The sequence below is a fragment of the Hippocampus guttulatus genome, chromosome 22 (assembly GCF_054856545.1).
Source record: "Hippocampus guttulatus isolate MCC_2025c chromosome 22, RoL_Hgut_1.0, whole genome shotgun sequence".
Classification (NCBI taxonomy): Eukaryota; Metazoa; Chordata; class Actinopteri; order Syngnathiformes; family Syngnathidae; genus Hippocampus; species Hippocampus guttulatus.
Genome location: NC_141282.1, coordinates 8,369,029 through 8,389,841, shown reverse-complemented (window position 1 = coordinate 8,389,841; position 20,813 = coordinate 8,369,029). Strand labels below are relative to the sequence as shown.

Below are 20,813 nucleotides of genomic sequence, written 5' to 3'. Positions count from 1 at the left end.
TCATCCCTTCGGGGGCGGGGGCGCCCGCCGCCGTTAGGACATCTGTCGCGCACAAACCAAAGCGTTCCATTTGCCGGAAAATCTCCCGACGAGCTCGTCGCACAGAGGACGGAGACGAGCCGCCCGAAACGACGGCATCGACCGAGGCCGTAATCCCCAAAGAGCTTGGGTGTGCCGCCGGGGCTTTCGCACGCCTCGGCGCGGGGGTAGGGGGGGACGGGATAAGCGGCTCGGCTGACGGAGGACGCGCCCCGAACGGAAGGCGCTTATTCCGACGGCGATTCGCACGCCGCCTTCTGGCGCCGGCGGGATTGGCGGCGGGTCCCGATCTGGACGCCCGCAATACAAAGCAAAAACAGCAGGACGCTATCTGGTAAGGGGCGGGGGTGGGGGGGGGGGGGTCAGGCCACATTTACAAAACAGGATCAAGCGCCCGTGGTTTTTTTTTTTTTTTTTAGGAACGGAAGAAATTGGATAAGAACCGGGAAAAAAAAGGTTCATTGAGAGGAAAACACAGTGGGAAAAAAGGCCATCATGGAGTACCGATCTTGTAGGTGCATATCACCCCCCCGCCCCCCCAAGCCCCAAATCCGAACACTGGCGGAGGCGTGAGATGAGAACAAGACGAGCGGCGGAACACTCACCCCTGTTAAGGTCTTGATGTTGTGCAGCGCATTCTGAGCTTCCAGGGCGGCTTTCCGCGTGTAAAAGGTCACAAAGCAGCAGCCTGCAAGACACGCACGCACGCACGCAAATCAGCCGGCCTCAACCGAGGCACCGCGCTCACGTCGCGAGAGCGGCCGGCGCGGGAAGCGTTTTTGCCTTTGACTTGCGTCTCAAGAAAGGCCTCGCTTATGGCTAACGCTAACCCGCCTCGCCCTTGGGGGCTTTCTCCACCGCGCAGGACGGACATTCGCGCCGCGCCGATGAGGCAACTTGCGTTTGTTTTTTTTCGCTCCAAGAGATGCTGAAAATATTCGAAAGGGCTTCCGGCGCGACGCACGTGAGCCCCGTGATAGCAATTGCCATGGATTAGCATTCGGAAGCTAAAGCGCGACGACTTGACGCCGGCGCCAATGCTCTCAAAAAGTGACCTACGATTGACAGGTGACCAGTCCAGGGCGGAGCGAACCAGAGCCGGTTTTCTCCGGTCGTCTCTCTCAAGATTTTCAGAATCGCCGATACAAGAATCCGGATGCAAACGTCTCATTTTTCTCCACCTGGTGTGGCGATGGACACGGTAGCGAACGCGAACCCCGGAGCCCGCAATCTCCGATTGTCCTCCCAAGTCCGCCGACGGCCTTGGGCGCTGCGGGTTCGCAAACCGGACTCGGCAGCACACGCCGAGGCACGCGAAGCGACACGCGTCGGATTCCGCCGACGGCCGTTCTGTATTTGGGCGCGGGGAGCGGGCGGAAAGGGAGCCGGCGCCCAGCTAAAGCCACATCATCGGCCACTCCGCTTTGGGAAAACGATGACGCCGACGGCCGGCGCCTCAACCGAGCCCGCTAAAGCAGATAATTGGCCCATCTGGCCGTCGCAGGCGAGCCGGGCGACATCCGGCGCCGGGAGATTTTCGAGGGCCTGAATGGAACGACGCTCGGGGCGTTCGCATGGAAACAAGAGACCGGAGCGATGGCACGGGATGACGGCGCCGGGCGAGGGGATGGAAACCGTGATCCCAAATGCCTCACGTGGGCCTCGGCCATCCGCGTCGGTGTTGGCCGGCTAACGGCGGCTCCGCGCCGGCCGGCGGCCGATCAAGTTCGATCGCGGGGGCCCCAAAGCGGCTCCGAGTCGAGGCGCCGCCGCTCGCGCTTTTGCGGATTATCGGCGCCGATTTCCTCGGCGGGCCCCTTAACGGGCCGGGTGCGCGCGCGCGCTAATGAAGACATTAAGCTTGTTGTGCGCCGCATGTGGGCAGGCGCCATCATTAAGATAAATGACACAATGTGCGCCTCCGCCAATACGCGCGCGCACACGAGGACGGAGGCTCGCGTTTGAGTGAGCCGGCCGCTTTGTGTTTACCCCTCTGGCTCTCCTCGTCTCGCTCGCTCTCCATCTCCCCCACCATCCGATTCTTTCTCTTTGCGCATGCAAAAAAAAAAAAAAAAAAGACCAAACGACTCCATTTCTCACTCGCCCGACGCCTCATCTGGTTATTAACTCCAAACGCATTAAACTAACAGTGGGGCCACGCAATTCCCCGGACCACCACAGTCAGCACAAACCCACGCGCGCGCGCACACACACACATGCGCGCTTCCTCTCCAATCCGGCGTCACACCCAGGCAGCCACTCTTTTGGGCTGCGCTTGAGAAGGAGGCTACGACGCAGGCCGCTAGCGGTTGCGCGGCGCGACGAGTGCGGCCCGATGGCTTGCCGAACCGGGAATCGGAGGAAAGTGCTCGGACCGGGGGCGCGTCCTCGCTGCAGCGCAAGGAAGCGCTCGTATTGATCACGAATCACTTCACGGAAGCAGAGAACATTTGCCGCCTAAATGGGCCGCCATAGATGAATGTGACAAGAACAACAAAAAAAATAGAAAAACGGACTAACTAACAAGGTGTCTCTGAAAGCTCTACGGCAGAGGATTGATTTTGATTCGACTGTGGCCTGTGTGGGATCAGCGCGCGCGTGGACTAAATGGGAAGGAAACGCGAAAGGAGCAGGAGGGTTAACTCGACGGGCCGTATCGCAAGTCTCCGGTAATGAGGAGCCGCCGCCGAACTCTGTGACTTCCCGTCTCCGCCGAATGTTTACTGACACAAAGCGCAAGTGGAGGGCAGCGTCGCGGCGACCTCGCCCCCCCCTCCTCCTCCGAACCGCCGAGATCCCTTTCAGGACGCGCAAAGTAAACACGGCGAGACGGGGACCTTTACCGTACAGCTCCGTGGAGGTGAGCGGGTGCCGACGGGGCCAAAGAAGCGACGGGCTCTGCGGGGCCCGGGCGGCTAACGAGTCCAATAAAAGCCCCCATCGAAGCCGACGAGAGGAGACACGCACGCACGGCGGATGGCAACAACGGGCCGCAAAACATCTCATTTCGATGGCATAGACGAGGTCATCGGAGGTGGCGGCGGCGACGCCGTCGGTGGGGCTCGGTCGGGGGCCGGCGCGGGAGTCCTCTCAAGGCCGGGACACGGGCGCACAATGACCGACGCCGCGTGGGAACGTGCGGGAAAGAGACGACGCTTTGAAAAGACCTCGACGGCTCAGCCGGAAAGAAATCGAGTGGAAAATGTCCCATTTAAGTGTTATTAGACGGGATGCGCGTGATTCATTCCGCGGCTGTGGCTCATCGGGGGTCTGATTGGTCATTTGCCAGCAAGCTTCTCTCGTTTGGCGTCAATTTGGAAAGCAACGGATGCGACGGCGCGGTCCGGTCCAACTCGTCGGGGCCCCGACTCGGCGCCTCGACGGGCCGCCGTACAAATGGGACGAAGGTCAAGCGTCGGGGGCGGCGCGTCGCGGCGTTTGGGGTGGCGGTCGCGATGCGGCGCGGGCGGTACCTTTACTCTGGGGCGGGTTCTGGCTGCGGTCCCGCAAGATGTTGATCTGGTAGACGGCGCCGAAGGGCTCGAACAGCTCCTTGAGTTCCTTCTCCGACCACGAGCGCGGAATCTGGCCCACGAACATCTTGATGGCGTCCGGGTCGGGCTGCTCCGAATGCTCCAGCGCGCCGTTCATCTTGCCGGCCGTGCCGTTACTGCCCACAAAGAGAGGGCGCCGAGGCGGGTTAACGGCGTTTTGGCGCGTGGCGCTCGCTGCGGCGACTGGGAAACAATCGCAATTGAGCAGACAAAAAAAAAAAAAGGAGATTGACAAGATTTGACTGGACCCCCAAACACAAACGTGGCCATACGACCGAAAATGACCGTCCGTTTGACAAAGTCCAAATTGCGTCTTGGGACCAGAGCAAAAGAGTTCCAGGATGCCATTTTCAAGCATGAATTTTGCCGCTGCCGTCTTGTTCTTTTGCACAAAACTCATCCGACACATGCGCGCGCAGATGGCTGACAGATGTCTTGGCTGTTGAAAAAACAAAACGCAAAAAATAGCGCACGGTCCATACGGACTCTGCCAGGCTCTTCGGATGGAGCCAAAGCGAGAACAAATGTCATTATTAGTCATGCTTTTCCAAAAAAACCAAGAAGCCAAACGATTGACTCCATTGACGCTTTCCTCAGGGGGAAAAAAAAAAAAAAAAAAAGGTCTCAGCTGAAACGGATTAGATGCGATCATCCATTTCTTTGGACTGGCCGGGCGGGTCTTAGCCGCTTTCAATTCACGCGACATCTGCTCGCGTTGACACAAAACGTCAGCGATTTGCATTCGGTTGAGCGATTGTGCCCGGACAAGAATTGCACATCGTATCTGGAAAGAGCAAACCCTTCAAGCGAGCGGCAACGGGTCGTCGGACGAGCTCGACGCTAACATCGAACGGAAAACACCGTCGACCGGCGTCCGGAAATGAGCCCAAAAACTCGAAAAGACACATCCTCGCGCGGCGAGGCGGGTTCGCGGAAGGGCCGAGCTGTCACACGCGCGTCGCGTCCTCTGACTGGCGGGCTATTTGCGGGCCGGCCCACGCTCTCACGGGAGGGCGCTGGTGGCGGGCAGACTGATCTTGTTGACAAGCACCGTGCCAAATCTCACTTTGGAATGCTGCAAGGTCTCTCTCTCTCTCTGTCTGTCACACACACACACACAATATAGTTCTGTCAGAAAACAAACAAAAAAAAAACAATGTGCAAAAATGGCACGCCCCCCCCCCCTCAAGAAAATGGCTATTATTTTGCGGAATGTGATTGCATTCCATAATTGCACACGTCACTCCCTCCAACTTGCAAGGCACCTTTCCTCGTTCGTTGGCATCCGCCGTACGGCACTAGCATCCGTGAAGAAGGGCTGATTATATTCGACGCGTGCGTGTTTGTGCACACGTTGGTCACCATGGCAACGCGGCCGCGCGCTACGCACGCCGCGCCGAGATAGAGGAAAGCATCAGACAAATGTCACGGCGGCTAATGAAGCCGCGCCGGTGCCCCTGACGCTCGGCTAGCGGTGCGCTAACGAGCTGCCGGTCGCTAATGAGGACGCGCGCACGCCCACAAATGTAAGACAACACGACGGCGCGTGACAAGCGCCGCGGCGAAACGCGACTCTTTCCCAAACGAGCGCATTTTAGCACAAACGGCGCGAACGACGGTCGGCGCGGCTTCGTTCGAGCGACACATTGCGGCGGCCTCTTCGGCTGTCGTGTTGCCATGGCGACAGCGGGAAGCACCGGGCGCCGACGGAACGTTTCGCCCTCGGCCGGCCGGCACTCGCGCAAGCGCGCCGGTGGCGTCGCTTCGACGCTCCGGCGGAGCCGAGAGTTTGGCGTTCGCGCCGGGCCTGGAAAATGTGGGAAACGAGGTCACCCGCGGCCACGGGCGCGCAAAGTGCCGACAAAATCCACAAATGAGCGCGGGGCTGCCGAGCGACACAAACGAACGCCCAGAGCGACGGATTTTAACGTCCGCCTTTTCAAATTGCCGCACCGTCGAGCCTAATTCAGGCCCGTGACCTGCCGAGACGGGCTGCACTGAGACTAGCGAGTCTTCGCCACTGTGGAAATTGCTCTTTTCAAGGGCTGACGTGGGGGGCGCTAGCCATTCTCCACACATCCAGCCTCCAGCGTTGCTAATTTAGTCCACCAAGGCTGCCAACGCGCCCGCCGGCCGTCACTCACGAGTCGCTTCGTCCGTGGCCTCCCGTCGAGGCGCCGCACCATTAGCGAGGCGGCGGCGCGCTAATACGCCCTCCGAAGCCGCTTTGATCCAAACGGCAAGCGACAAAGTTAACGAGCAACCAAAACACGCGGCGCCAAACAGCAACGGCCGCTCCGCTGGGAGGCGCCTTTTGATGTGGGAGCGCAAACCCCCCCCCCCCCCAAAAACAAGACAGGATGCGGCGCCGCCGTCATTAAGGCAACGGAGGTGAGGCGGCCGCCCTAATCGGCTTGCCGCTTGATTGCAAGCGAGCAAAATGAAGGCAATCCGAGCTTCGGCGGGGGACAACTTTGAAGGATGCGGCGCAACTCATTTCAAGCCTCTCGCCGCCTCGACGTGTTCATTCTTCAAGAAGGATGAGGACGAACGAGGCATTGCAAACGTGGCAAGCGGTTCGAGGGAGGCGCCCTGTCATCCGAACTCACGGCGGCAGCCTGCGCCGTCACTATTTTGGCGAGGATCGCAACTCGGCATTTAACCAAGTGAGAGCGCCTTTATGCCTGAACGGGCTGCGGTTCAAACTCTTACTCCCGATCAGCATATACGACGAAGCGGGAAGAGCCGGCGCGCCCGCGGGAATCCATGCGAGGTGAGCGCGCGGCGTTATTAAGTGTCCCCCCCTCTCCCCCGCCAAGCCGTCGCCGCCGCCCCCTCGGTCGGATCTGTTCCCACTTGACATGCTGTTAGCGCACGCGTAAGAGGGTTAGCGCCATCATTTGGCAAGGCGCCGGCTTCCCGACAACATCCCGCTTGGGGGAGACCGCCGCAATGGCGGCGCTGCATGCTAACGGGAAGAGGCACATTTAAAAACGAACCCGACAGCGGTGGAAGGTGCAGGCCCATCCGGGTCCCCGCCTCAATGGAGACGTTCCTTCAACCGCAACTTACGGAAGATCCCGACTCTCTTTGTCTTTACATCCTGAGCCGAGCTCAACACCAATTAGCTCAAACTTTGCAGTCAAACTTGAATGCAAGCAGACAGAAGCAGGTTGCTCCTCTCACACACACACACACACACACACACACGGAGCATGTTCCAATACAATGGGCAACACGAATTGGAAAATCATCCGTTGACGCGACGGCCCCGCCGGCCACGTACGCGGCCCCTTGCTTACATGGCATCATTGGCGATGTGCAGATAAGCGAGCGCACAAAGGCAACAAAAAGCAATTAGCGCGGCGGGGCACAAACACGCGACAAGGCGCTCCCCGGAGGCCGGCTCGTCTCTCTCCGTCTCCCCCCCCCCGTTTCCTCGGTGGCAGCTGTCATCCTGCTGGAGATGTTTCCATGCCTAAACGGGCTGCGGTGCCAACTCCAAATGGCCTATTTTAACGCCGGTTGCACCGGAATCATTATTTTGCATTTTTCGACAGGCAGAAATGGCAAACTTTGGTCAACCAAACGGGCTGCAGCGGAAATCATGAGCTCCGCCCCCTCAACAGATTTGAAGGGTCAACAGACATTGTCCAACTGCCTTCAAATCATTTGGCTTCCCAAAAGTCTGATTTATGACTTTCAGTCCGTTTTTCTTTCTCCAACTTGAATATCGAGATCTCGCAAACGACACCGACTCTGTACAACATTCGAATACGTCTGCCCAAATCTTCCGGACTGACTTTGAAGCGGATGACCGCGTGCGCCTGCGCAGATTCGATCAGAGTGATGAGTGACGCCCCCCCCCCCCCCCCCGCCACTACGTCATGCGTGCCAATAAAGCCGTCGGTGCGGGTGCCCCCCCATCGCGACAATAAAAGAACAACCGTGCCGCCATCCATCACGCGTGCCAGGAAAGATGTGATGGTCGGGAAAAAAAAAAAAGTCATATTGGAGCCAAATCTGAGCGCTCGCACAGGAATTCCATTCCAAATAGGATCTGCTCATTTGGGCCGCAGGCTCTCAAAGTACAAAAAGACGGGGGGGGGGGGTTCAATACAGTATCTTTTTGGTTTAGAGTCAAGTGAGTTGAGTTCACTTCCATAGCAGGGAAAACACCGACGCTTGCAAGACAAAGCAACAGAACCGAATCCCTCATCACTGTTCTTCTGCCTTTAAAGCGAGAGTGTCCGCCACACATTCCGACTGCGTCCACCAAGCAGGAGGACTTGCTTCCTTTTTTGAAATCAACTCAAATGCAAAACTATGCAGATGCGCCGGTCTCTCTCCGGGCCCTAATCCGGAATCGCTCTCCTCCGTTGCCGTAATGAGCCGCTCTCAGACGGGACGCGACGGAGGCTTGACGGCGGCAATCGTTTGGCACGCTTGGACGGCCGCGGATGGGGAGAGCGAGAGCAAAAGTGGGGAGGAAGCGGCGGACTCTGGATGATCCCGGGGAGGAGGAAGAGGACCAGATGCCGGGAAGAGAGGCCTCATTGTGCATTTTCCGCACGCCCGGGGGGACTACAAGAGGAGAAGCCACTTCTGGACACCAATGGCACCACGTGACCAGACCAGCTGACCAAGAAGCACCACGTGACGCCCCCCCCCCCCCCCCGCCTCCGCAAAAAGAAAAAAACGAATCAAAGGAGAAAAATGGGACGGCTGAACGTTCACATTTGCATCTATGCGCAAATGTGTTCACACTGTTGTGCGCAACATTTTCTGACACCCCCTCGCTGTCGCCGGCCGCTTTTGAGCCTGCCTGTGAGGGTGTTTGAACAAGTACGCGCGTGCGTGTGTGCGTGCAGTGCACAAACACACGCACACGCACGCTTGCACTTGAACGCACCACACAGCCAGACAACAGCACAGCTGAGCCAAGGGGAGCGAAGTGGGGCATGGACGGGGGGGGGGGGGGGGGGGGCTGCAAAGAACAAACACGTTTGCGGAACAAAATGTGGCCCGGAAAGAAAAGGGGGAAAAAAAAACTCGCAGCCCTCCCCCACCCCCCAAATCACGTGTCGCACGCACACTCGGGCGGGACCGAGTTGGACTACAAAATCCTCCTGCGCAATCCGTTCAGACACACACAAAAAAAAGAGCAAAATGGGAAACTCGCATTCGGTCGGCGCATCACGTCAGGAAGGAAGTCCAGATTGTATGCGGAAGTCATGCTCGGCCATGCGATTTCTTTTTTTTAGGGGGGGGGGGCATGCTTAGCTTCGCCGAGGCCGTTTGTTAGGTGGATTGCCCCCCCTCTGCTCCACTGGAAACCATAAAACAACCTTTCAAGTAAGGTGAAGAAGGTGACGCGGCTTTCAAGGCGCAATTAGCACGCCGGCGCTTTAATCCGGCGTGAAATACGAGGCGCCGCCGTTGCGTTGTGGGAAATCACGGCGAGAGGAAAATAGCTGTAAACAAGAAGCCGGGCGTCAGGGCTCCATTGGCGGGATTGTTGATTTTCTGGATGAATTCTCTTGAATTGAGGATAGCACGCGATCAACGCCGAGGCGATCGCAATACGCAAACACGACAGCCGAGAGTGGCGCGGGCAAAAGCAAACGCGCGGCCGGGATGCGGAGGTGCGCGGTCAAGACGGCCGCGCGCTTCCGGTTAACGTTGACACTCGCCCAAAGTCATTTGCGATTGGCTCTCAATGCTGAAAAAAAATGAAAAAGATGTCAGCAAAGCACTACTTTTACCAATTCCTCGACGCACTTCAAAGAGTTTCCTTGTCAGCGAGTTGCCACCAGGTGGCATCAAAGCGAATGGCGAGGCTTAGCCGTCCCAGTTTGTGTGGCCCGTGAACGATGAGGGGCGAGTCGCGAGCATCAAAGCTGGAATCCCCGCCGAAGATGGCGGCTCTCTTTTCACACGTGAATATTTCACGAGGCGCTCATCCATAATTCAACGCGGCGAGCGGCCGCGTTGGAATTCAAGCGGAAGCACTCGCGGACGCTTGCGTTCGGACGGCGCGCGCGGACCGCCGCCCCGTCTCCGCGGGCCGGCCGTTAATTGAGCGTGGCGGCGGAAAGGAGGGGTTACGCCCCCGTCGCGACGGATTTCCGAGCTCAAAGTGCGAGGTGCGCAGCCTGAAGAAAATTCGGCGCAAAACCGCCATTCGGCAATACGATGGAACTGCGTGCGACGCGGTCAGATCGGATGAGCCTCCAAACGGTGAGGCGGATGTGCCAACCGCCAGCGCACGGTGCCGCCTGGCTGAAAAAAGGCATTTGCGCATGCCCGCGGTTGGCAAATTGCATCCAAAGCCCAAAAGAGAACCGGCAGAAACGCAGCCAAGCGACACCCGAGAACCCCCCCCCCCCCCCCCCCCCCCCCCGCGGATCGCCCTCTCCACGCAAATGTCGGATAGAAGAACGACGGGGGGGTGCACGGGCCTCTCCACCTGGGGCGCATCAGAGCGCTCCCCAACTGTAATTGGCTGCCAGCGCCCGTTCCGTGGAGCCCCTCCATTCATCACCCCCCCGCCGCTCCTCGGACGTCGGTAACTCTGACCGATCTCCGGCACACTTTCCAATTCCCAGTAATACGCCCCCCCCCCCCCCCTCGCTGATCCTTTTCCTCATTAAAGTGGGACCCAGGCAGAGGCGGTCACCGCCTCTCATTTATTTTCATTTGAAAGCGATCCCGCGGGGACGCCTTCCCACCGCAAGCGCGCACACGCCGGCGACAACAAGCGCCTGCTCATTCCCGAACCCGTGAGACATCTTCAATACGTGCGTTCTGATCTATGTGACGCACGTGAACATACGCGCCGTGCCGCTCTATGCTGGTGATGCAAAGCTCTTCATTTGCGCGGCTGCCGCGGGAGTGCGGAACACGTGGGGGGGTGCGGGGGAGGGGGGGGGATTCTTTTGGACTCGCGTCCGAGGTCGTCCGCCTGTCTGCCGTCCGTCCGCCCTGGCGCTTTCACTTCCTGACTCGAGCCGCAAAATAGCCCAACGAGAAGAATGTCCATCAACCGACCAGCAAAGTAACCACCGCGCAAGTGACGGATTTCCACGACGACCCCCCCCCCCCGCCCCCGCAGACTCATTCATCACCTCCCGTATCGATTAACTGCCCCCCCCCCCCCCCACCCAACCCCACCTCCTCCCGAGCGTGGCCACGCATTGTATTCCAGTCGTGTCTCGCTGACGGCTGTCGATTGAAAAGGTACCGGGGCAGATTAAATCCTTGTCGCCCCCCCCCGGGGTCGCGCGTTGCCGTTTCCCGCAACGGCCGCTTGAGCATAAAGACTTGAGGGAGGCCATATTTGAACAGCGGCGCTAAAGCAGCGAGCGGAGTCGCGAGCCAAGCGGCAGGCCGACGGGCGATTCGGGGATCAAACACCGAAAGGAACGCGAATGTCGTGAATCCATTTCAGTCGCCCAACACACTTGATGAAAGTATCGTTCGACGGAATGGAAAGGCAAAAAGCGATTTTGCCATCGCTGTCGTCGCTTGTCATGCCGTGATCAATCAATGACGACATTGATTGGACCCTGAAAATAAGACCAATATTTGAAAATAGACTCTATCTTTGCGGTGGGGGGGGGGTTTCAAAAACAGACAAATGAGCAAAGCGTGCCGATGCCCCCTCCCCGTCCGTCCCGCTATCCTTCACCCGCCCGCTCTTCATTCCGCTCACGTTCAGTCCATTCACGAAAAAAAAAAAAGCCCTCGTGTGGCTCTCTCTCGACGTCCTCATTGCCATTCTTCTGGCCACGAGTACAGAGGGTGCCGGGGGGGGGGGGGGAGCACCAAAACAAAGCTGAATTATTTAGACTTTCCCGCGCCGCTCGCCAGAAAATGCTTGACTCGGCACTTTGGAAGAAAGGGCCCCGGCGAGGGCGGGGCCGGGCGGGATAAAAATTGCATTCGCTACAAGATTCCGCAATCAGCCGGCGAGACGAACAATTCGTCTTATCTCCGGCACGCACGCAAAGTAGGCGGGAAGACGGCGACGGCGACGGCGGGACAAGTTTGCCACTAAGCAAATCAATTGCAACGCGCCCGCTACGGCGCAGCTCCCGCATTTGCACAACGTCGCTAACAAAGTGGACGACGGAGCGCCATGGGACCGCGACGGGCAACGACTGCAACGGGGACACGTTCCAATTCCGTTTTGGCAGAGCTCCTCCGAGGCCAAACAACCCGCGTCGGGCTCGCCACCGCCCGATTATTTGGGAAGACGGCGCACAAGTCAACAGGCGGCAGGAACCCGATCGGCGCTCGCCTGCTGGCGGGTTGACAAGATGCGAGCGGCATCACGGCGGACGCGTTCACACGCGCGGAGGGGCGGGAGGCAGGGGGCGGGGGGGGGGGGGGGGGGGATTGCGTCGCGCTCCGCCAGTGTGACGATGTTGCCGCATGTAGTGAGACTCGCTAATTGGCTCACCTGTCTCTCAGCCATCTGGAGCCTCTCAGCCAAAAAAAAAATAAAAAATCAAGAAATAAAGAATGAATAAACAACACAACGGCGCCGACAGAAAATTTGCGTTCGTGCTTCTGGAGCAAAAAAGGAAACGGAACGAGACACTATTTCTTTCTGACGCGCCGAGATTTACCCGTGGTTAAAAAAACGCAACACGTTTTTCATGCTCGCATTCCGGTTTCGAGCGTTCCGTTAACCTGCCGTGGCTTTGGAATCTTTGAGGAAACCGACGCGGCCACACGGGAAAGCCGGAGCCGGAATCGAACCCCCAGTTGGCCGCCGTGCCGCTATAGATCGCTCGATAGAAATCTAGATCCATTGTAGAGTTAGATAGAAAACACGCATGCATAAAACAAGGTGACAGGTGAGCGTTGGGGGAACGCGGGGGGGCTCACTTCAGCGCGCGATCCGGACCGCTGACCTGGAACTCATCGGGGCGCCGAGAGAATAAAAAGCACGACGCGGCCCGGAGGCCCTCGCTCGCTGCCGGTCTCCGAGGCGCGTTCTTATTTCAGGGCGCTTCCGCCATTCCTTCTTCCTTTCATGCCGTACTTGACACGACAACAGGGTGAAGGTTGTCGCCATGGCGACGAGCCGCCGTGCCCTCAATGCGGGATCGGGAAACACGCAAACGCAACGCGCGCGCCATCGTCATCACGCGTCCGCAAAGCCGCCCGCTTCTCCAGCTGATGGGCCGCCTTTCCAGAATTCACAGACGGATAGAAAAATATCGCAGCGGAAATTCTTCCACCCCCCCCCCCCCCAAACAAAATGCGCGCGGCGCTCCCTCGTCTTCCAAGTGAGGAAGGCTGTCACCGCCGACTGGGTGCGGTCCCGCCCCCCCGCCCACACCCTCATGAATATTCATAAATGGGATCCCGGGCAGCGGCGTCGCAGCGCTGAGAACGTCGCTTGTCACGGCAGGCAATAAGGGACGCGGTGTACCGGGACGCCGCATTGTGCGCGTCCCGGTAATTATGCATTTGGCTATTGCTAAACAGGAAGTGTGTGCGTGTGCACGTGTAGTTGCCCGACACACACTCGCGCGCGCACACACCTGCTCCCAAAGAGGAACCTGAAGCTTTGCGGGCTCGGTTGTATCGGTTCCACTCGTGCGCCGGCGCTATTCATACGCTAATCAACACAAGCGCGCGCGAGGGACAGACTTTGAGCGCCGCTTCTCAGCCGAGCCGTTTCAAAGCCATCAAAGGACAGTTTACGGCCTTCGCGCATGCACGAGCGCGCCCGGCCCAAGCAAAGCGACACAAGCCACGCCTCCTCCCTCGACTCGGCCACATCAGGCGGGGAAAGTCGCAACTTAAAGACTGCGGATGGTTTTATTTATTTATTCCCCCCCCCCCCCTACCCCGAGGACGACTGGATTAGCTTGACTACATTTGCAGAAGTCTGTTGTGTTGAAAATTCTCGCCTCATCCCCCGAACCCGCTTTTCTTGGGCGCCGGCAACCGCCGCGTCGGCCGCGCACAAAAACATTTGCTCTTGTTTTCGTTATCGCGGCGGATGCGGGTCTGCGTTGTTCAGCCAATGAGCACCGCGGGGAGTCGCAAAACAAGAAAACATGAAGCGCCTACCTTTGTATCGGTCCGCCGAGGTCGCCGGCGTCCTGCCTGCAACAAAAAGAACAAAAAAAAAAATTTCAATCGGGATTTTTCACAAGATTTAACGGGAACAACAAAAGACGAGCGCCGCTCATCGGACGCTTGATTAGGAATGCGCTGGCGACGCAATAGTTTTCCCGTGACCGCGTTGAAAGGGTGGCAAAGGCTCCGGAAGACCCCCCCCCCCCCCCCGCCAAAAACCAAACAAGACGAAGCAACGCCATTGAAGGCAATTCCCGCTGCCGCTCCTTCCGCTGCGGCCGCCTTGGCCCGCAGGGGGCGGCGCTGAGCGCGACGCTCGGACGCGCACGCAAGCGTGAAAAGGCTTCTTCCGGAAGTGACGAGCTCAGACGCGCGAGGCCTTTTTCACGGACGTCAACCTGGAAGGTGTCGACGGCACGGGCGGCGCTCCGCAAAGCTCTTTCTTCCTTTCATTCTGCTCATTTGCGTTTGCTTTCCTCCTTTCCCGGGTTTTTTTTTTTGCGGCGAGGCTAAAAGACCACAAGGCCGTGGGGCGCTCCAAAAAGCCAAAAGAGCTCGCCGGGGGGCCGCGTGAGTCGAGCGCGGCGGTCCCGAACCGACCTCCATCTCGCGTTCCCAAAAGCGGAGCGAGACGAAGGCCCCTCCCCTCCCCCCCGCCCGTGTCTTGAACTTGACTTGATGATTTATTCAGGTGCGGCTGTGAAGCTAAATGTCGCTCTCGTATCTCGCGCTTGCTTTCAGACTTCCATCTCATCCTCAACGCCCCCCCCCCCCCCCCCCACAACCAGCGAGTCCTCCGATCCCACTTTGAGGCAAGCGGACCTCAGAGGAGCGCACATACATCACAGCAAAGTGCGACAACACACATGACGCCGGCACTCGCATCGCTCCTGACACATGAATATTTCAAGCGCGTGCTTTGTGATGTGCAGCGCGCACGTGCGCTTTTGATGGCCCGGCGGTGGGGCCGCCCGCGCACGCCCCTCACGCCGCCGTGAGGCGCTCGCTCGGCGGGTTGCATTTCGAAGCCGCTCGATCGGCATCATTTGGAAAAGTATCGACGAGTACCGAGTACCGGAACCGAAGCGAGAGCGTATGGTCTCACGTGCCTTCTCATCCGCGTGAGATAAGCGCAATGTGCCTGTGTTACGGCTGCCGATTAAGCAAGAGAGGAACGGCGGCGGCGGCGGCGGTGGCCGCCGAGGACCGGCAGGAGGAGATAGCGAGCGAGCGGAGGAGGCGGAGACGGCCTCCGCAGCAACACCGTGGACAATACAAGAAAATCTGAAATCACATTTAAAAAAATAAATCAATAAAAAAATCAATAAAGCGCACATGCAAAGGATGGAGATCATTTCGAGCTTCGACTTCAGCACCACAACTCAACGGGCCCCAAACACAAGCATCTGGCAAGACAAATCACCGACAAGTTCCTGCGTTACGTTCCTCTCGCTGCTTGTGTGTCCGTGCGAGTGTGTGTGTGCGTGTGTGTCGCCATATGGTTTGGGTGCGCTCTTGGCTGTCCGCGCGCGCGCGCGCGCGTGCGCAGGAATCCCCAAAGCAAAGGCCACTCGCGCGATTGACGGATGCGGCCAAACTGTGATAGGTGCAAGCCGACAACCGCGCGCGTGTGCGCGTGTAATGACCCCCCAAGGGAGAGCGAGAGGGAGAGGGGGTGGGGGCCGGTCTGAGCACCCCACCGTCAACCGAGAGGAGGGATGAAGGACGAGGAAGAAGAGGAAGCAACGAGAAGGAGGCAAAGGTGGCAGCTGTCGTCTCGTCGGGAAAAATAATTGGCCGAGCGCGCGGCCGCCAAAGCGAGGCGGCCATTAGTGGCGTCCCACCTGGCGCCGGCGCCGGCACCCCCGCGTTGCCCCGCGGTGGAGGGGATGACAGAGAGGAGGGGAGCGGGGGGGGGGGGGGGATGGGCAAATCACACTTGACAGCTTGACTGACAGCAGCGGACGGCACATTGGCGCACGGAAATATGAAAAATAATAAGCCGCCGTCTTGCGGCCGCCTGACTGACAGGCGGGGAAAGCCGGCGCTCGTTCGCGCGCGTTCTAATCACGCGACGGAGTACGGCGCCGGTCACGTTCCCAATCATACGGCGAGCCCGGCGTGACGAGCGCCGCCATCGTGCGTCAAAGTGCTGAGTCACTCCACGAGCAACGTTGGAATCAACGCAACGCCGTGTCATCATTTTACGGCGACAAACCGGAATTCCGACGCCGACAAAATTGAATTCGGTGCCGAGACGAGGAGGAAGAATCGAAGAAGCCTTTGGACAAAGGCCTCCATTGTGGACGGCATTCCGCGGAGGCGGCGAAGCGCGCGGTCCGAGGCCTCGGCCGACGACCCGCGGCTCCCGCTTTTTTGCCGCGACGGCGCCGACGATGCGGCGAGGCCAAGAATTAGCCGGCCGCGATGCAAGTTGACCAGCGGGCCCGTTCATTGTTTGTTTCGGCAAAACCATTTTCCCAAAAGTTGCAAGAAAAAGTTCAATGATTCATTTCAAAGTTTGGCTAATCAATATCAGCCACAACAAACATTCAGGGGACTTTTGTGAATTCAAAAACAAACAAAGTGGCGTTTTGTGACACTCCGCTTGCGTTCCAATTTGGTCTTAAAAGCAAAGCGAGAAGAAGAAGAAGAAGAAGAAGGTGACTTGCAGGTGTTGAGGCACGCCGATCTCCTTTCCTGCCGGAATAATCCTTCATCTGCAAACTCTGTGTTGCTGTGGCAACCCGGCTAGCCCCCGTTGAACGTCGCTAAAGTCCTCCTCGCGGCGCGATGACGACACGGTTCAAGAAGTCAAGCAATGGGTGGGAGAAAACTCAAATTGTCGGGGGAGGGGGCGAGGGCTCGAATTCCGAGACGGGAATGCGGTGAAATGTCAGAATCGCACGCGGCGGCGTCAGAACGGTCACCGTATTGGAGCGGCGAATATGCAATTGCATGCAAATGGGGTCAATCTCCATATTTAAGTAAACCGCGAGGCATATGCGCGCACACGCACAGGATGCAAAGCTCTTGATGCAAATTTCTTCTTCCAGCCGGCGACACCTTGCCATTCCAACGCAACTCTTTAGCTAGCTGTTGAACTCCCACCGCCACAATGACTCGCGCTCCTTTTTCAACTCATCTCGCCGTTCCGTGCTCCAATGGGTCGCTGATTACAGCCCCCCCCCCCCCCCCGCAAAACAAAACACAAAAGAATCAGCGAGTGTCAGGTGGCAATTCGCAGGAAGGCACATCACAAGAAGAAGGACGCTCGACGAAAAAGGAGCTCACTTTTTAACACCACTTAACAGGTGTCACACTTCTGGCGTCTTCCGGAATCTTCCGCCGGCCAAAGGAACGCTTATCGAGCGAGGCGACGCTCGGGGGACGGCGGGGCGTGCCGAGCGGCTTCCCGTGGGACGCGTGTCCAATTACAGCCGAAAATGAAGGCCCGGCTCGGGGCGCGATGATGGAATAAACGGGTATGATGGAAGGAGCGTGGGAGGGGGGCGGGGGTGCGATTAGGGGGCGGGGGGTGCCGGGGGCAGGCAGGATATAAGGAGCGCTCGGAATTAATGGGCCAGGCGGATGGAGCGGGATTCCCGGGGGGGGGGGGCCGCGGAAGAGGCTCCCGCTGATTGCGGCGACGAGCCGCCGGGAGCGAACACTCCGATGCGCCGCATTAGCGCCGGCGCAGCGCGACGCCGAGCTACGAAAGCCGCGTTGCCGTCGCCGAGTGGCAATTTCCGGCGGAGACGCCAGAGTCCAACGGCCCGAATGTCGACGTCGACATTCGGGCTTGTCATTTTGCTTTTTGGAAAGGAATTCCAGCTCACGATGGCAACATCACGCACACACAAAATCACCAATTGGGCACGCTTTCGCACACGATTTAGAAGCAGCGGTGGTATTTAGTCGCGTGTGTACGTGCATGACGTCATTGCTTTGACTTTTCAATTTCGATCGTCTCCATCGTTCAAAATCTCTTTTGACACACTTGAGTAGATTTATCGCGACAAACATTTTGTTCAAGCACAAGTGGCTCGGAACGCTCCAATTTTTGACACAATGCTCCCTTCAGCTGCCCATCGCTGGTCCCCAAAAAGAACAAATAAAAAAAACATAGCTGACAATTTTCATGGCTTGCTCGGATTCCCGTTGACGACATTTAACGGTTCTCAACGGACTCGGCGGGGGAAGTCGGACTGTCGGCCCGAAAGGGGAAGAAGTCACGCGGCGTCTCGCGACCGCGGCCGCCTGCGTGCCGATTGGCCTCCGGCCGGTCACGTGACGCGCCGACTGAAAAGCGAAGATGTCGCGGCCGTCGAGACGAGCCGCCGCTTCACGTGGCGCGCGTGTGCGCGCTCCAGCTCCAGCACACAAAGTCTCATTTGTGTCGTTTTGTCCCGCGTGACTCATCGGCGCCTCGACGGGAAGTGAAAGCCAGCGAGAAACTCAAGGCCAAGGCCAGCGCCCCCCCCCCCCCCCCCGCCGCACATGCAAATAAAGCGATGGACAGCTGATCACCGGCTCGTCGGCATCGCTGGCAGTGACGAGGCGCGCTCAAGTCGGAAATGCAAAAACTTGCTGCGCGTGGAAGATATGGCCAAGCATTTGTTTTTTTTCCGGGCAACGCGCGCATGCGGATTTGGCCTTTCTTTCCCTTGCGCTCGCGGCATCCGTCACCCGCAAACACGGCGAGACGCCGACCCGGCCGGGCGCGACGAGGGCCGCCGCGCCGACGCGCGCGATCAGACCCGGAGCCGGGTTACGGCCTTCCTTTGAGAAGAGGAGCGGACCGGATTCCGAGGCAGCGCCGTCCAACGCGTTCGTCGCTTTGTGCCAACGGGGCGACAGTGGACAATTGAAGGCCACGCAAAGGCCCAGAAAACCAAAGCGGAGGAGAGGGCCCCAAGACCGGCGGCGAGCGACAGCTGGGCTGACGTCATGCATTCTTGACCCCGTTGCACAGTGACGGACGGGATCCTTCCGGCTTCTTTTTGCCACCACGCCGAGTGAACCCCAAACGAGAAGGTGAGCAACGCACGCACGATCGCCGTCCAACAAAGTCAATCAAGCGGGAAGCCGAAAGCATGTGTGACGTCACAGTGGGGGGTGGAAGTGGCATTGCCGGCTTACAGCGCACGGCCACGATACGGTGCGCGTCGTCGTTACAGTTCGCGCGTCGCGTGACACCGCGCGAGGCATATCGCCTTGCGGGTTGTCAGCGTGACGTGGCGGCGGGCGTCCGCCACATCGCAGCATGTGACGCGGGGTGGGGGGTGGGCGTACGCGTTGGGGTCGCCGACGTCACGGGGCGGCCGTGTGAGGTTAGCGTGCGAGCGTTATTACATTGCGAGAGCGCGCCTTCCACTCGGTGCGCATCTCGTGACGGCCCCGCGCGCCGGAAGGCCTGCGTCACGGCCCGCGCGTGTCATCGCAGTTTGCGTGGCAGCGCGTGACCCGTCGCTTACACCCGTCCGCCCTTTAGCGCGCTCCACGTCCTGTGCTCGCTCTTAAGGACAAAAGAAGAAGAAGAAGAAGAAGAAAGTGCTTGCGTCGGCAACAAACAAGATGAGCAGCCGTCGGGAGAAACGTTAAGTGAAAATTGACAAGTCGGAGCGAAGCGCCGTTGGGGGAAAAAATAAAAAAAAACGCTGACTTGCGTGAGGGGGAAAAAAAACAAACCGGTCGAGATGCTAAGCCGCTGCCGTCAGCCGTGCGGGAACATCGCCGGAGAAAATTCCTGATGGGAAAGGGGGCGGGGGGCGGGAGGGGGAGCGAGAGGGGGAGTTGTGTTCTCACACTCAACTTTGAGGCGGGTTGGCGAGGACACGCGGTGGTCCGGGTTCCGCCGTCCGCTCACTTCACCGCGCGCCCTCCCCCCCCAAAGCGTCCCCCGAAGGCGCGACGCTTACCGTAAGACGTTCCAGCTTTTCAGGGGGTCCAGGTCAGAAATGATAGAAACCATGATGACAGGCGGGAAAGGGGGGGGGGAGGAAAAAAAAGGGGGGGAGGGCTCCGCGGCGGGGGGCGCGGCGCTGGGGGGGGGGGAAAAAAAGCTGGAAACGAATGACGGATGAAAAAAAAAAAGAAATTTCAAAAAGGCGTCACGGGAGAAGACGTAAAGTCCGTCGGCCGCGAGATGCGAGGCGGAAGCGAAGGCGAGCCGAGCCGAGCCGAGCCGAGCTGTCCTGCTGCTGCTGCTGCTGCCGGATGAGAAGTGGCGTGGCGCCTTCTCGCACTCGCGCACGCCCGCCTGCCTTTTCTCTCACTCTCTCTCTCCCTCGCTCGCCCCCCCCCCCCCCCACCGATCCCATCCCCGCCCCATCCCTCCGCTGCTTGCGAGCTTCCGCCGCTGCCATCCTGACACACACACACACACGAAATGGTTGTGAAAAGGTGAGCTCTGAAAAAGCCAGCACGGCGCCAAAGTGCCGAGCGGCTCTGAGGCTCGGATGCGATTCGCAGCTTGCTTTCTTACATCTGGAAATGGAGCTATCGATTTGTGGAGCCATGACTTTTTGGTTGTTGTCTGCCAAACTGTCGGTCGACACGGCAATCGGCCGATTTTGTTTTTTGACAAGACAAGCGGGCGTCAAAGCGGAAGTCGCGCACGACAAAGGCTGGGGGCCCCAAAAGAGAGAAGTGCCGTTGCCTAGCCGCGCCGCCACATCCTGTTGACGCTCTCGTCGTCTCTTCCGCCTCTCTGGTGGGAGGTTGGCGCCGAGTTTAACGTTCGCCGCCGAAAGCCGCGCTCGCAGACGCTCGGGGGCGGGCTAGCGCCGAGCCCGTAGCGGCCTCCGCGCCGCCATGTTGGCGGCCCGAAATAGACGCCGGGCGGACACCTGCCGGGCGGAGGAGGAGGAGGAGAGACTTGACAGCCTCTCGCCGCGGGGCTATTTCGGGCCCTCGCCTTGGCGCTCGCCACGCGGATGGCGCTGGCTGACAACTTTCATTTGCGCGCGACAGTCACGTGGCAGCGGCGCGGAGGTGTCGCTGGGAACACGTGACGCCGGCCGTCATCTAGAAATAGATACGCCGCATCTACGTTCAAACGGATGCACAAGCGCGGTCACGTCCACAGGGGGTCGGGGGGGGGGGGGGGGATAACGC

The 20,813-nt window shown here is 59.0% G+C and overlaps 1 protein-coding gene across 4 annotated transcripts in view; it reads right to left on the bottom strand.

Moving 5' to 3' along the window:
• Window positions 1-19,963, bottom strand: part of celf2 (cugbp, Elav-like family member 2) — a 35,856-nt gene extending 15,893 nt beyond the window's left edge. For 2 of the 4 annotated variants that reach the window (XM_086103261.1, XM_086103262.1), the window contains exons 1-4: window positions 19,616-19,963; window positions 13,686-13,721; window positions 3,513-3,709; window positions 645-727 (exon numbers count right to left, since the gene is read on the bottom strand). In XM_086103261.1, coding sequence (XP_085959387.1) covers window positions 645-727; window positions 3,513-3,709; window positions 13,686-13,721; window positions 19,616-19,668 — 369 coding nt within the window. In that variant the 5' untranslated portion in view covers window positions 19,669-19,963. The remainder of the gene's footprint in view (window positions 1-644; window positions 728-3,512; window positions 3,710-13,685; window positions 13,722-19,615) is intronic. The other 2 variants (XM_086103263.1, XM_086103264.1) reach the window with 1 other exon arrangement.
• Between the last annotated feature and the right edge of the window lie 850 nt (window positions 19,964-20,813).